Consider the following 17,816-nt stretch of genomic DNA (forward strand, 5'->3'; position numbering starts at 1 on the left):
GGTAACTTTAATCTGTACCTATTATCCAAAGAAAATATCTATAAATAGAATTTAAGTTAAGATAAAAATTACGTAGTCTTGACGACTAGACTGTCAGGCGCCTATCAATGTAGGTCACAATAATAAGCAAGTAGTGACAACTCGGAGATAAAAATTTGCATTTCACTAATCATATACCAAAGTGGATTACGTTATCGTCGTACATATTAATATTTCATTGCGATAAGTGGATTTATTCGAGAGCGCTGATACTGATAGAATTATATTAGGCTGAAGGGGCGAGGCTGATCTTTTTGCAAGCGACGTTTAAAGAAGACTATACCTACATGATATATTGACTCTATACTTTCTACACTTACTTCGTTTAAATAGGCTAATAAGCATGTCAAAGTTGAATTTATTTTTATGCACTCTGATAAAGATGTTTCGTTTTATAGCCTACAAGAAGTCTTAATTCACGCTTCATCGCAAAAAAAAACCGCGCGAAAACAAGCAAAATGTAAACTTTTCCATAAATCTACATAATATTTTAATATAATAAACAGGAAACATTTTTTTTGTTTGTACCCCCGTGAAACCGCAGGAAAATGGCTAGTTAGTTCTCATTAAATAAGTTTGATATTTGTAAGAAGTATTAATGAGATACTAACTTGCCAGAATAAATAAGCACAAAACCTCAACAATACTAAATGTCAGGAAACCACAACAAAGAAATAGATTTATTGACATATCACGATATTATCACATCAGTCATTACCTGAAATGAAATGTTTGTCGAACACTTCACACTTTTGTGTACCGTAGAATCAGTTAGGGGCGGTTGCATGTCACAGCTAATTGAATCATAGGCTCGGTAATCCACGCTGTAAGCCTCGCTTAGTTTGTGGGGCGGCTTACCGTCGCCATGGCAACGCGATAACTTGCTACCACCGTGTTATAAAAGCTATGTAAACGGTGGCACCTTCACGCAGTCGGTGTGAAGTGGTGTGACGTGCGAATCTCGCGGTTTGCCCTCTTCAAATGTTTTGGACGCAAGTGTAATTGACGTAATTGTCGAGGTCACATTTTTCGCCAAGTGTCGTGTTTTCGCGCGGTTTTTTTGCGAGTTGTAAACAAAGTACAACGGTGTAACTGTAGGCCGACTTCTAATGCAAAACATATAAATAAAGATGCTATCAGGCAAAACATATAACTTGAAGTGGAAATTCCCTGAATTTATTCAAAGCCATTATTTTAAATAGAAGTTTGTTATTCGATTTCCTAGAAAAGTAATTTCGCCGTTTCATAAATCTGATATCTAGTTTACATACTATTTTTACGTACAGCATATTGTATTCTAGCGTTGGAAAAAGTTAATATAGCAATGCGATAAAGCTCCACGTTTACTCATGAATGACTACGCACTTTTTTACAGTTTTCCAGAACAAAGAATAAATTACCCGTACAGTTCATTTTTTGCACTTTATACGTTTTTTCATAGTGCCTATACTGTCAACTGTTCACTCATTAATGAAGTAGGAAGTTTTTGCTGGCCTATTAACTGAATGTAGGTTATTGTCATTATACCGGTTGACGGTTGTATTGTTACCAACCTTGCTTGAAATCTAGGTGGCCTAAGAGGCTAGGCTAGCTACAGTAGCCACGCCCAGTATATCCTTGCTTTGTCGAGTATTGTGCTTGTATGAAAGTTGATACCTATTGTACTTATAAAGTTCAATAGACACCTTTATACAAATTGTATTTTTGTGTCCAAGAGAGGCTGTTACAATCATTAGTTCACTTTTCCACTCATTGGCAAAGTTTTCACTATTTTCGGTTAAGAATGGTAGCTGAAACGTTAATAGATCAAAGCGTTTGATTTTTCGGATACTCTCATAAGTAGATTTATGATTTTGAGAAAATTTAAGTATACAAAAACTTTGTTAATTAAAACTGGTAATTGACGATCAGGAAATTAATTTTCATCTTATTTAAAACTTTTATGAGAAGCAAGCAAAATCCTGAATAGAAAGGTAAAGTTTTGATAACTTTTTAAGTTAGGCAATTAATCACCTTTGACGACGAAATCTGTTTAAAATATTTGAGAGGAAAACATAACATGGTATACCTAGCTACGTTTAAATCTTCTCAAACAATCATGGTTTGTCTTTTCCTTGTTAATTTCCTATTATCTCATAAAGGTGACTTTTAAGTACCTAGCAAATATTACCAACGCTTTTCTAAAAATTAAGTCATTTCCCATTTTTCTTACATAAAATTCGTTTAATATAATGTGAGGCAGCATCCACAATACGCGTGTGCTCGGAAGTCCATTTGCATCAAAATTGACGCTTCAATTATTCACAAAAAGCTACCCAATTTGCTCTCAATTTAACTTTCATCAAAAGCAAATAGTATTTATTCGAAATGCAAGTTTCAATTTGGTAGTCGAAGCTTGAATAAACCTTGTTCAATAATAAATTAGTAAGTTGTACAAGCTAGTTGCTATTGGTGTCTACTATCTACATATACCTGACAGAGATAAATAGACTACAGATTGGGCTTTCAATCTCAGGTGTGATATTGAAATAAATGATTTATTCAAAGACCGAGCAGGTGCCATAAATTTAAAACTAAAGAACGATACATAGGAGTGAATAACAATTCTTTATCAAAACCCCATTGTAGGTAAAATAAAAGACTAAATTAGTATGTTCAAAGAGGAAATACTACGCTCAACCACACTAACATTGTAGGTAAGCAAGAGGAAGTGAATAACATGCTTACGTGTACTAGCAGATTGATTTTCCTATAGCCTTTTAGAAATTCCCATGACGCGATGAATTGGCAAAAACTTGACCGAGACCGAATTCTACATCCTTGTGTTTGTTACAAATGAATATAAGAAATATTTAATGGGGAAATCACGGTGGTTGTCATATTCAATCATTTTAAAACAGCTGTCTTTTGTAGTGTGGTTTATGATGCGCACATAAACTATGCACTTGTAAATAGATATGTTATGGACCAAGTGATAAATTGAGCAGTATACATAATGCCCGGTCATTATGAAAAATGCCCAATTTGAGAGTGCAATTTGATAATAATTATTCAAATAATCAAATTGACCGGGCACTATACATATTGCCCATGACCTTTTGGGCAAAGTAATACAAGCAACGTAATAACATATTTATATTCAATTTTTTATTGTTATTGCCATTTAATTTAAAATTAACTAAATATTAAACCACTTAAATAATCAACCTCATGATTTGGATTAATTATGAAGGACTTCTGCCTTAAAAATCCACTAGTTTTTGCATTTAAAAGTTAAGGAAAGTCATATTTAAAGGGTGCTTATTAAACAGGCTCCTTTTTAATATAATTATTCGCCCCGAATAATGTATGTTGCCTTCTAAATTACTAAGTCAGCCACAATTAACGAGCATCTAAATAATACTATCTCAGCCACTCGTTATCTTCTAAGTAAACCACTCTAAATACAACTCCGCATGATGGTTATTTTTTAGCATCTAAATTTGTAGCATGCATTCTAACAGTAAACTTCTAAAATACTATTAAATGACATCATAAAATTTATTTATTTAGCTTCTAATTTTTTAACTCAGTACGTTTAAAATGTAAGCAAGCAACATGCAGCAAGCATGGCTTCTGTCACGGCTCCGGTGCTGCGGGGCTCCGGCGGTCCCATGCGAGCTTATCGTCGCAGATGGTTTTCACGCTCACCGCCGCAGCTTCGGCTTGCTGGCCGGCTCAGCCGGCCAGCCTCAGCCGCGTCGGCGAGCGTTAAAACTACCTGCGCCTCAGCTCGCAGGCCGCCTCGCCCCTCCACACTTACGCGGTTTTGAATTGCACTCTAGGGGTAGGACAGACAAGACTACGTGGAGTCGGTTTTGCAGCGATACGTTTTCGTCACATCATCCTCCGAGCCTTTTTCCCAAACTATGTTGGGGTCGGCTTCCAGTCTAACCGGATGTAGCTGAGTACCAGTGCTTTACAAGGAGCGACTGCCCTATCTGACCTCCTCAACCCAGTTACCCGGGCAACCGTTACGTGGGATACGTTTTCGTCACTAACTTCAATTTTTTGCTTTATTATCAAATTGCCCAACTGTCATGTAGCAATATAATAATGCCCGTGCAATGTGATAAATAATGAAGTTAAGATAGTTATTAATCACTTGGCCCGATAAAGCTAGACATTATTCATAATGCTCGGGCATTATTTATAATGCCCGAATTAATCACATGGTCCATAACAGATATATTGGTACCTATTGTTGTATATCTACACGAGCTTGAAAGACTAGTGTTACTAAAAGCCATTGTTGAGAATAGTGACCAGAAAAGGGCATTGGTATTTAGATTAAAACTTAATAAAAGGTAGGTATTCTGTTTATTATAGTGATGATCTCTATTTGTGAACCAGTCAAAATTAAAATGGTTAATAAATCTTTCTTCATTAATAAATTTTTTGAACACCGCATCTTCGATTGCCACTTCAATAAAAATGGTAGAATATCCCCGTTAAACCAGATGAAAGCGCTTTACAGCGATGCAGCGCGGCAAAACACATAGCAGGAATATTGTCACGGTGCCAAGTCGTCGCTACCCTTGCCGACCAGACTGTCATACTATTAGTTCATACTGCCCTTGCTCTTGAACGAACATATATCTACAGCTATGTAACGCCATTGCGTCACCCCTCTATTAACTATGATTATGTAGTTGTAAACACTAGCATTATAAAACAACTGGCAGCATAAAGTGCAACTTAACCTAAGCTGATATTAAAATTGATTGTGTGGAAATCTGTGCTTTGAAGTATTGTTATTAATTTTCGTTTTAATTTGACTCATAGGAATAGATTTTTTAAACGCTAATTTATTTTCTGAATGGTACATTATATTAACCATCCGCTTTTCGGTCGTGTGTAAATTTTTATGGGCAGTCTACAAAAAGTGAGCATCTATTTATGAACATTTTTTAGAATCTATGTAGTGCCAATATCTAAAGATTATGAATAGCTTACCTATGTACTCATAAATAGCAAAAGCGTAGCAAAGCAAAGTAAATGTAATTAGCAGAGGCAATTTCCTGCCTTTGAGAGTTCATTGACAATTCAAAGCGTATGCCCGGACAAATTCATCCCTTTCAGAACATCATACTGGGTTATGCAGATATATTGATCTAGCATACCTATGTAGGTATATTGGGCTAGTGACATGATATTACGTACTAGTGCTAAAATTAAACACAGTTAAAACGTTATGTTTTCTTCTACATTAATTATTCATTCTTAACACACGTGTAAGTTGAACTCCGAGCGAAATAAATTACATGTTTGAACCGTTAATGCCAAACACAATAAATGAACAACACAACTAATAATTAGGACGTACACTTTGTCTGCAAAAACTGACCGTGACTTGTGTGCAAACCTAATTGCCAGGCCATTAGGTCAATGTTTTCATGCTAGACCAAAGTTCGAAATAAAAAGAAGGAGATACTAAATATACAATTAAGAAAAGACAGTCGAACGAATGAAAAATGAATCCCTTTAAGCCCATTGGTCAAATCAGCGATTTGAGGGCTGACTAAAGTTCGGTTATCGTTATAGTGAAATGGTTCAACCCACCCTTAACTTACCAAATGAAATCACGAATGTATTTGATGAAGAACCTAGTTATATTTGGTACCGTAATAAGGCGAAAGTAATCACACTAAACCGTTTAGCGTGATTACTTTGTGTAATACGTTGGACAAGATTATGTTGGTGTACAAATATTTGTGGCCAATTACGTGGCCAACTTCTTGCGAGGCACACCGATATAATAAATTGTACCTAGTTCAGATTTTGTAGCCTATTGTAAGTACATATGATGTATGGATACATTCTAAAAGTAACAGGAAAATCATTTTCAAAATAATTTTCTCGTCTCACTGATTGGAAGTTCCAAAGAAAAACGTTGCCAAAATTCTTTAAGTAAGTATTAACTTTATTAAGCTCTAAATTCCAAGAGAGGTTTGTAAGTTAATGGTCCAATCCTTAGGATTAATTGAGTAAGAGAATGGGCGCTTTATTCACGTCGAGCCAACCCGTTCGAAGTAGAACGTAAACGTACGCAGGATTCTCTATAAATCTCCCCATATTCCGGGAGCTGTTCTCCAAACGACCACTCTTTAATATTTACAGTGTCTTTGCATCATTAAATTCTTGTCATTTTGGACAGCATATAATGCGAGGAAAATGTTTACTTAAAAGGAAATGTTGCTACCTACTGAAAAGGGGTTGGAAAAGATTGATCGACTCGTGTCAACGCACTCATACCTACACACAAACAAGGAATAAAACAGCTTTATTTTTAAGGGGGACGTCATTCAATCTTTTGTGTGCCAAGTTTTCACTCACGTAGTCTGACACCTGTCTAATATTACAGGAAAATAATATACTACTTGTATTGTAATAGAATTTAAAAAAAAGTCGTGGTGGCCTAGTGGGCAAAGAACCAACCTCTCGAGTATGAGGGCGCGGGTTCGATTCCAAGTCAGGCAAGTACCAATGCAACTTTTCTATGTTTGTATGTACTTTCTAAGTATAGCTTAGACACCAAATGACTGTGTTTCGGATGGCACGTTAAACTGTAGGTCCCGGCTGTCATTGAACATCCTTGGCAGTCGTTACGGGTAGTCAGAAGCCAGTAAGTCTGACACCAGTCTAATCAAGGGGTATCGGGTTGCCTGGGTAACTGGGTTGAGGAGGTCAGATAGGCAGTCGCTTCTTGTAAAGCACTGGTACTCAGCTGAATCCGGTTAGACTGGAAGCCGACCCCAACATAGTTGGGAAAAGGCTCGGAGGATGATTGTAATAGAATTTTATTCACGACAATTATGAGATATGTGATAAAATGAGATGATGATGTAACTTTTATTGATTGACGGCCAGTTTTTTCATCAAAAGTTAAAGTTAAAGTAATGTCTAAAGTTAAAGTAACGGTCAAATTCGTTTTTTCAAGGCTAAAGTGACAGCAAAATTCATAGAAAAATTGAATTTAACCGTTACTTTAACTTTAGTCATTACTTTGACTTTTACTTTGGCTTTAACTTTTGATGAAGAAACTGGCTGTAAGTCTGCGTTAATAAACGTATATGACACAATAATTATAACGGCAGAAACTCGTAGGAAAATAAAATGGGTACTCTGATTTTACGAGCTCCTGCGTACAAAAGTTAGCACGGTGAATATGATTTATTCACTCTGGAAATTATTATGTTGACATGGCCGCTCGTTTTGTTTGCTTCGTCTGATTGCTGGCAGAATTTCTCGTATAAATTTGTATTTTCGTGTTTGTTGTTTGTTCTGTCTAAACTCCCTGACACAGCAAACTAGGCTTTACGACTTCAAAATTAAATAGAGACAACTTAGTTTTTGCTACTTTAATTTCGAAGTCTGTAATGGAATGATGAAAGAAATCCAATTTACGTTTATAATCCTAAGATGAAAGATCTGTATCAATGACGATGTAATTAGTGTCAATGCTAGAATGAAGTTTACGAAACCTCTCTAACGAACCGGAACCACGTCAATCGTCATAAAAACCGAATCGATCCGGCCGAATACGGTGTGTAGCGTTCTGAGATTTGTCGCCGTCGGCACTTTACATCAAGTTGAAGGCTATTTGGCGATTATACTCGGGTAATTGGGACAATTTGTGATCGTATCGAGTCACTCGACGACGTTAATGATCGTGCTTCTGATAATGCCCAGGGAACCTTGCAACAAGCCCGCGAGGGAGTTAGCGCGGCCCAATGTTTGAAGTCTAAAGACAGTAATGTTATTCGGAACATTTGTATGCTTGTTACGTCGTTGTTAATTGATTTCGTGTCAAACAGTTGTCTTTATGTTACGGTAAAGAATGTGTAGGTGTGCAGTTGCAGAAACCTTGATTTAATTAAGTTTATTTTAGTCTTACGATGCCGCACTAATAAGTCTACGGAGTTGCACAGCATTGTCTTTTTTCTCATTTGTTTCAAGGAAAAGCTTTAGGGAAGATGATCTTGACATGTAATCCCTTTCAAACAAACAAAAAAATGTGATAATCCCAATTCTTGAATAAAACATGGAATCTATAAAAATATGACGAGGGTCAAACATATGCAACACAAAAAGCAGACCCTTTCGACCTCCATGCCCCGTCCATACTTGGTAAAGAATAGAAGTCATGGCAGCTGTTATTATCGTATTGATCGTACGGGGTGGCGCACTCCTGATAATTATATAATAATGGCCGTTCCAGCTACACCACTCCTTCCACTTCGAATGCAGTCGCCGCCAGCGACGCTGAAAATTGAAAAGCGTTTTCCATTTAGATAAAGTGTAAAACGTTCCAGGCTTTATAGCTTGTAGCAGCTGCCGCTATTAAACAACTTTATGCATGCCAGGGTCTATATAACTATAACCACCGAAGAATACAATAGATCCTTTGTTTTGTTATCTATAAGTTTAATTTATATCTTTTAAAACATCACATAAAATGGCACATTATTTTTCCATCGCGATATAAAAAGTAGTTTTGCGCGTGTGACGTTGAATGTGGCCTTGAGTGTAAACTGCAAGTGATGGTGATTCGTCAGTGACTGTGTAAATGGACTGGAGTGTAAAATGGAAAGGGATTGGTGGCACCTGACTCCACAGAGGGATTTGTACGTGGTGCCCGAATGTGTTGCAGCTATAGACTCACGGGTTCGTTGTAACTCAAATTGTAATTTGTTATTTCAGGGTGCGTCAATTTATGAAACAAGTCTACGAATGCTTTCCTGGGTTCAATTCGACCTTAGGAAATCCAGTGTAGGCAACCTGATACTCGATTAGTTTACTTTTACTAATTGCATTTTTTATCCAAAAACTGTATGCAGGGTTAGTTCCTCAAATTCCTAGTGATGCATGTGATTAGTCCCATGATACACAGATCAGTCGGTGGCTAATATTGAAACTAACCGCAGGCCACAAAGCTGTCACCATAAGTTCTCCTGCATGTACCTACGTACTATAGAACAGTGCAGATACATAGCAGAAACCCATTGTTGAATTATTGAGAACTACGTAAGTAGTTCCAGTGCAAAGGATTCATGAATTGAATTTCTCTTTAGGACGCTTGAAGAGTAGTTGCGGATTATTAATTTCTTGCTTATGATAAATACTGGTTTTAAAATTTCAATATAAAATAAGCATCCTCCAATCCAACTACCGCAACTGGCAGCAGATAGAATTTTATAGGATAACAAAAATATCTTAGAAGTATCAATTTGTTTTCGCCGACAATATAAAGGCAATGGTCTAAAATGGAACGGAATTGTTACAAATTGTTCCTCGTACAGTCGTAATAGATTCTTCACAGAAATAATTAAATCATCTAGTTACACCAGCTTCAGACGACACATTTATTTAAGGTGGTTTTAGAGATAGTGCTGATGATTGTAGACTTGTACCATTTTGTAAATATTATTTAATTCAATTAAGATACTATTTTAGTGGTTTGTTTTTCAATTTTATTCTTGCTAGCATCGGGTGTCCATGTTATTAGATTTTTTCTTGCAGACAGCTGTTCTAGTTGCTCAAGAATATTGTAAACACTGAAAATATAACATTTACATCATGTGTTGAATAATAGCATTCTTACTGGAATAAATTACTATTTTAATTTATTTACTTATTTAATAGTAATTTATTGGAATAAATTACTATTTTAATTTATCCAGGATAACTCACGAAAACAATAGTTACCAATATACTATTGTAAATACGAGTAGGTGCATGAATTCGTACATATATAGGTAGTAGGTACATATGTGTTTGTGTACTTTTGCACGCACGTATCACTAACTGATTGAGCACGGTTTTCAGTTACACTCGTTAATGTTAGTTTAGTGACAATGTGATAAGAGCCGAGAGGTGAGCATTCTCTCTCGGTAAGGATGATTAAGGCTTTTGGGAACATAATATTTAAGCATCTGGTCTCAAAGGACCCGGGATAAAATAATATGAGTTAGAACGCCGTAAATGCCAGCTTGGTAAACTTTGCGAAAATAAATATTTACGAATCTGTCTACTGCAAGAACTGCCTGACCTATTCCTATCGTAGTTTCGTATCTTACTCATTCTCCCCGGAGTAAAGTTTAAATGAATGCCTCAGAAATTGCAGGAATACTAAACTAGTAGATGTACGATACCTATAGTCAGCCAATGTTGTTTCTGCTTTGCTTTTATTCAAGAATTCCATTTTGCTTTCTCAAACTTTTCCCGTGAAGACGGATACTCGAGAAATTTACTGGCTAACAAGTATTCATCATGTTTAAAGACAGGCAAATGTTTGGCTTCTGTTGCCAATGAAGCCTTAGAACTGTGCCTAAATTGTAATCCAGATAAGAAGTTTGTATGTCGCATAATATGGTAACTAAATCACCGTAAGATCATACCCTAATGATTTAATTTGCACAAAATTTCCCATTACGGGATTCAAAACATCTTTACGCACTTAAATATATCCCGATAATTCCATGCCAAGCTAAAACAGACCTTATGGCGATAAAGATAAGGTGGTGGAGATACACGGTGTAGAATCGAAGGTCGTTGAGAAGCGGTCACCTTCATTACATCACGACTTGACAGTGTCAGCCGATCGCTGATCTCTTCCGGCCCGCCACTGCACGCGGAATTTGGTTTATTCCACACATTTGTTGATTCATTTTAGCATTTATTTACAAACTGGTCTTTATCTATAATTATCTTTGGAGTGTTGTTTCATGTTCTGTGTGTGGGCGTAGTGCAATGCCCATTGCGGTCAGTTTATACCGCAATGGAGCGTTGGCCCGATAGTTGAAAAGGAAGTAGTCAATCAACTACTAAAGTATGATGGAATGCTTGAATTTGCAAGTCGATCTATTTATATTTTAATCTATTATTGAGGGCCCTAACGGGTCGCCAGCTAATATTACCAAGTCCTCTCTAGAGAGATGAAAGATGTTTTTACATGGAACCAAGGCACCTCTTGAGACTATTGAGACAACATATCTGAGACTTCAGACAATAACTTTGTTGAAGCTGTTTCTAACTTCATAAAGATTAATGATTTCGCGAAATAGACATCAAAGATAAGTTTCTTTCTTTTAAGTAATGCTGAATTATATCAAAAGACATTGATTTATTTGTATAACTCGTAAGAAAAAATGTTACACCAGCTTAAGCTGTAAAATTTGTACTTTTCGGCAAACGATGAATTTTTTTATAGTGTTCCTATATGGGTCTTCCATGTTTAGGATTGAAATAGCAAGGTACAGCATAAAGTCAACAGATAGTGAATGGCGCCACAAATAGAAAGCATTGCATACAACAATCCACATGATGTATGCAGCGTGCGTTATCTGTACATCGATTTTTCTTTACAAACTTTATTGTTATGAGTGTCCGCGATAATAGTGTTTATTCCTATTGTAATCTACTCCAAACTGTGGTATTTTAGTTATTTTTTAGTTGTCGCAAGTGCGGCTGCTGAGCACGAGGTCTCGGGTTCGATTCCCGAGTCTGGCCGAAATCGCTTTGTGGGTTTTAGAAGACTTTCACAAAGCAGTCCGGAGCCTGGAAGCTGGTGATTGATACACCCGTGCATCGGAGAGCACGTAAATGTCGGTCCTGCGCCTGATCTCTCTCCGGTCGTGTCGGATTACCGTCCCATCGGGCTATGAGAGTTAAGGAATAGTGAGTGCACTATAATATGTCCTGCGTAGTTGGCTGATCTCCTTACATGAGAACAGCCGCCGTAGCCGATAATCGGCTAGGAGGACATCATCATCATATCATCATTTTAGTTATTACAATGGTTGCTGCAAATGACCAGAATAAGCCAAATTCCGCTCCGGTCATACCGACCTGTCTGAATGGAAGCGTGCCAGATTTCCGACGGTACGTTTATGGCGGAAATTAATTCACGACTGTTATGCGTATAGATAGTTCAACTCAGATTTGCGCGCGGCCCTATGTGTGCGTCGGCTTGTAAATATACAACTTTCATTCGTGTGACAGTGACGTCGTCCGAGCATGACGTGTTCTTATCGCTTTTTGTTATGGGTACAGTCGTTTACGAAAATGTCTAGTTCTTCACGGAGAAAATGTTTAAGGAGTCAGGTAGCGTTTCAAAAAATGAAACAACATTCAAAGCTTTTTATTATTACATTTTACAGTTTTTCATTATTTTCTCATAAGTTTTTTCAAATTGACGTTGACAGTATCTAAGAAATAAATGAGGTGAAATATCTAAGATGAATTAAATACTCCTTACATATTTTCTAGATCTCGGGGTACGCGGACAATAAATAAAAGTGTGGACTAAGAATGTAAAAAGACGTATAATCTAGTATAATAATGTAAACAAAATGTGTGGGGAACTTTAAAAAATAATATTGCTTCGCATAATGTCGACCAAAATAAGACGGAAATAATGAAACTCATAAATGAACGTTTAAGTCATATTGATGAAGGGATGTTGGGTAATACTTGTCGACATGTACAAAAGAAAAAAGAAAAATACTATAGACATTTTGACATGGAGTCAAAATTTATAATTTACCTCGGTGAGAGTAGCGAATCCGAAAATTCATCATTTGATTTTTCAAGTAGCGATTCAGAATCATTATAAATAAATAAACATTAAATTACGTAATAACTGTTTTTCTTTAAACAGCCGTAACCCCTAAATAACTGTATTTGTACCCGACTGTACCTCTTGTCACGCACACTAAGTCACTGTGTATGTACAAGGGTTACCCACACATAAGGCCGCGCGCAAGACTGAGTTGAACTTACTATACCTAACTTTACCTTTGTGGTTCTCGGTTAATGTAGCTCTGGCAATGCCGATTTGGACATAATGTTTGGTCATATAATTGAAACTTTCCTGCTAATTACGAAGGTTTTCTATTGTCTTAGCGTCATCATATAAAATACCTTCGCATAACGTGATAAAAATATCTCTTACCAAAACCGTTCAGTCAACATGGTAACAGAAGTTTATCGGGAGACAGTGTGCATACCTTGCAACACCCATAATGGGTGACCACATTTTTTCCAAAATCTCATGAAATCCTTGTTTGTTCTCAGGGCATGGCCTTCACCATCGAGGAGCGGCAGACCCTGGGCATCCACGGGCTGCTGCCAGCCAGGGTGAAGAGCCAGGATGAACAGGTGCAGATGTGCAAGCTCTCCATCGACCGCTACGAGGACCCGCTCAACAAATACATGTACCTCATGGGGTTACTTGTAAGTGTAACACATTTATATGATTAATTAAGTAGACTTCGGAAGACTTTTGCTTAGTTTCCAAGAACCGTTTTTATGGAAAATCATGAAACGGCTCCCCCCGCTGTGGGTTAGCAGTGGTGAGGGACTCATACTGATTTAATCCCATCATGTTCATACGTAGGCCTTTTATGTACCACGGCCGTGGTAACTCTTCCGAACAATCCCGCAGCCCTTTCCAAGAGGCTTAGAATTTCATAGGAAGTCATGCAATAAAAGTGGTTTTTAATGCGAAAATACTCTTTTACTCCGTTCAATTCCCAGTAAAGTAGATACGTTCGAAAGAACTTAATAAAATATTTCAGATTTAATACCTCGTTAAATATGAATAAAACTCCATTTCATATTTATTAAGTCGGTTTGCGTCCAGAATAAATTGGGAAGAATCTTTTGGTTCAACGGAGCTGAATAGTGAATATTTATAAGGCAGGCAAAAGGACCAACATTTTGTCCGTTTTATTTCTCACTTATAGGTATTATTATATTTGAATTTATTCCTATTTATAAATTCCGCAATATTATAATATGAACGCGGTGAGGCACATTTAGAATATTTGCGTTTTCAAGGGTACTTAAAGTAGGTAGGTACCCATAAGCACTCATGTTCATTGTGCAAAAGCATTCATGTCATGTTAATTGTTAACCTTACCCAAATCAAAGTGAATGGATTCATGAAGCATAGATCCCGTCATATGCAAGGTTAGACCATGCAAACGGCTGTATGCTGTAGAACTCAAACGATTAAATCAATAGACACATGCAGTCTGCATCAAAACCCCTTATGTATTTGCCATTAGCTACGAAATTCTTCTGGGAAGATACGAAATTATTTCAAAATACTTTAATCTAAAACTATGAAGCTATACGCGGAGTATGCTCGAAGTATTCACCAATGTAGCATCAAATAACCGAGTGGATACCAGAAGCGTCGAGACGAGCGATATCCTCTCTAACTTATAACAACTAAAGTAATTATAAACTTTGACCCGAACTAGTTCATTACGGTAGGTACTTCAACGCCAAATGTTTCAGTAGGTATGACCAGAGTCAGATTTGTCAGATTTCCTGGAGCTTACAAAGTATTGGAGTAATTATTGAGTATTACTCAAGAACAAGAGTCTAAAATGACTACTCTTGTAACTATCAGAGATGACCAATACTATCGTATTGATTGTAAACAAAGTACATAAAAATGTAAAAATGACGATAAAAATTCTCTTTTTCAGGACCGCAACGAGCATTTGTTCTACCGCTTCGTAGGCGAGAACGTGGCAGATATGATGCCCATCGTATACACGCCTACCGTGGGTCTCGCCTGTCAGAAGTACGGGCTGGTATACCGCCGCCCTAGAGGACTCTTCATCACCATCCACGATAAGGGACACGTTTATGATATCCTTAAGAACTGGTGAGTTGATGAAACCTTTAACATATAAAAGATGCTTGTGTGTGCAAATTGATCCTAGTTTGTTCTGGAGGGAAGCCAATTAAAGCCTTGGAAGATTGTTTCCGGTAAACTTGATGTAGGATCCAGTTTCGTTGAATTTCCAAACGAACAGTTAATTTACCTACTTAATTGTTGGGTATAGGACGTAAACTCAGCTATTATGTTATATATCTTGGATAACCTGTTTTCATTTCATATTGTTTCAAATTTCTATTATTTATTCTTCAGGCCGGAAACGGACGTCCGCGCCATCGTAGTGACGGACGGGGAGCGTATCCTAGGACTCGGAGACCTGGGCGCCTGCGGCATGGGCATCCCCGTCGGCAAGCTGTCGCTCTACACCGCGCTCGCCGGCATCAAGCCGCACCAGTGCTTGCCTATCACTTTGGGTAAGTAAACTCAAATTAATGATCATCTATACATATAATAAATCTGTAAAAAAACTGTGTGTGTGTGTGTGTGTGTGGTTAAGAAACAATAATGGAGCACAAAAAACAAAGACTTTCGAAAAAATGCCTCCCTCAGAAATCACGGACATACGACAAAATTCCACTTAAATTAGAATACACACACTAAAACACAAATCTGTTTCCCCGCAGACGTCGGCACAAACAACCAGACGATGCTAGAGGATCCTCTCTACATCGGTCTCCGACAGAAGCGCGTCCGCGGCCCCGAGTACGACGCCTTCATCGACGAGTTCATGCAGGCCGTCGTGCGGCGCTACGGACAGAACTGCCTCATACAGTTCGAGGACTTCGGCAATGCTAACGCCTTTAGGCTGCTCGAGAAGTACCGCGGAAAGTAAGAAATGATGTTACTTGACTTTGTATTGGGTTTTTGTCAGGTGGAGATTGCATAATTTTATTGGTGATTAACCAATAAAGGTGGCGGCTGAAGTAGTTCGCCAGCTATTTGGTGATTGTAAATTGAAGGGTTGCCGTGTAGCGACGGCTTTGCCGTGTAGCGACGGCTTTGCCGTGTAGCGACGGCTTTGCCGTGTAGCGACGGCTTAAGAATACATATGTCGCTACCCCTTCTTCCAGTGGGTGTCGTAAAAGTCGACTAATGGAGTATAAAATGCACCAAACACCAGTGCAAGAGAAGGAAAACTCGGAAAAAAACCCTCTATCAACCCGTCTGGCCAGCGTGATAGCAGTAGGCTAAATACCTCTATGAGCAGCACAAAAAAGCCACGGCCCCTAGTTCCCGGCAGTCCCGCTATTCCCGGTCATGGTGGCGACCGTGGTTACGGCGGGGCAGGGGGTGCGAAGAATCTCCGGGTTACGGGAGGCCACCAAACAAAACTGACTCTGGCGACGTACAACGGCCGCACGCTACGGCTTGACTCGCATCTGGCGCAACTCGAGGTGGAACTTGGGAAGATTAGGTGGCACATATTAGGGTTATGTGAAGTTCGAAGAGAGGGGGAGGACACCATAACCCTCGAATCAGGTCACCTAATGTACTTCCGAGAGGGAGACCAACAATCCCAAGGTGGCGTTGGGTTTCTGGTTAATAAGTCCCTAGCTGATAACGTTGTGGAGGTGTCTAGTGTGTCGAACAGGGTAGCGTACCTTATCTTAAAGCTCACCGACAGGTATAGCCTCAAGATAGTGCAAGTGTACGCACCGACCTCGACACATTCAGACGATGAAGTGGAGGATATGTTTGATGACATATCAAGGGCCCTCCACTTCACTACAAAGACCCATTACACCGTTGTCATGGGGGACTTTAACGCTAAAGTGGGAGTACAGATTTGCGGCGAATCGGCAGTAGGATCCCATGGATTTGGAAGCAGGAATCATAGGGGGCAAATGCTCGTCAACTTCCTCGAACGTGAGGGGCTCTTTTTGATGAACTCTTTTTTCAAAAAGCAGCCCCAAAGGAAGTGGACGTGGCAAAGCCCCGACACTATGACTAAAAATGAGATTGACTTCATCATGACGAACAAGAAGCACATATTCAGAGACGTCTCCGTGATCAATAGGTTTAATACCGGTAGCGATCACCGACTTGTCCGAGGCTCTCTGAATATCAACTTTAAGGCTGAACGTTTCCGTCTGATGAAGGCCAGGCTCCGACCAACACTGCTCCAAACCATGACAGGATCTGAAACGTTCCAGTCAAATTTGGAGAACCGATTTGCCGCCGTGGAAACCACAACAGACGTTAACCAGAACCACGAAAATGTGGTTCGGATCCTCAGGGAGGAAGGTTCGAGATTCTGTAACATGCAGCGTAAGGGCAAGAAATCAAAACTTTCGGAAGAGACATTAGGGCTTATGAAGAGACGACGTGAAAACCCACCTGTCACTTCGTCAGCTAAGCGGGCTCTAAACCAAGAGATCAACAAGCACGTACGACGTGACCTCCGGTGCTCCAATACTCTTGACATTGAAAGAGCAATTGAGCTGAATCGGGGGTCAAAGGTGTTCGTACAATCTCTTGGAAGAAGCCACTTGACGAAGCTGACCACAACAAGTGGAGAAGTCGTTTCTTCGGTGCCCGCAGTCCTTTCGGAAGTGGAAAATTTCTATGGCCGGTTATACGCATCGCATGCATCTCGACCTGATCCCGGAAATGAGGATTCTAGAGCCACATTAACGCGCCATTTCACCGAAGACCTGCCAGAAGTCAGCAGTGGCGAAATCGAGATCGCTCTGAGACAGCTCAAAAATGGAAAAGCCCCTGGCGAGGATGGCATTACAACAGAGCTATTAAAAGCAGGAGGAAAGCCCGTACTGGGGGAGCTCCAGAAGCTTTTTAATGCCGTCCTGTTTGAAGGGAGAACTCCAGAGGCGTGGAGTAGGAGTGTTGTCGTCCTGTTCTTCAAAAAGGGAGACAAAACCCAGTTGAAGAACTATCGACCCATTTCCCTCCTAAGCCACGTCTATAAGCTGTTCTCAAGAGTGATCACGAACCGACTTGCGCGAAGACTCGACGAATTCCAACCACCGGAGCAGGCTGGGTTTCGGAGCGGATACGGCACCATAGACCACATCCACACAGT

The 17,816-nt window shown here is 39.0% G+C and overlaps 1 protein-coding gene across 2 annotated transcripts in view; it reads left to right on the forward strand.

The window, feature by feature from the left end:
- Positions 1-17,816, forward strand: part of LOC124634342 (NADP-dependent malic enzyme-like) — a 45,553-nt gene that overhangs the window by 21,798 nt on the left and 5,939 nt on the right. For both annotated transcript variants that reach the window (XM_047169890.1, XM_047169889.1), the window contains exons 3-6: positions 13,156-13,314; positions 14,580-14,761; positions 15,029-15,189; positions 15,400-15,604. In XM_047169890.1, the coding sequence (XP_047025846.1) occupies positions 13,156-13,314; positions 14,580-14,761; positions 15,029-15,189; positions 15,400-15,604 (707 nt within the window). The remainder of the gene's footprint in view (positions 1-13,155; positions 13,315-14,579; positions 14,762-15,028; positions 15,190-15,399; positions 15,605-17,816) is intronic.

Source organism: Helicoverpa zea, chromosome 11, assembly GCF_022581195.2.
Source record: "Helicoverpa zea isolate HzStark_Cry1AcR chromosome 11, ilHelZeax1.1, whole genome shotgun sequence".
Taxonomy (NCBI): domain Eukaryota; kingdom Metazoa; phylum Arthropoda; class Insecta; order Lepidoptera; family Noctuidae; genus Helicoverpa; species Helicoverpa zea.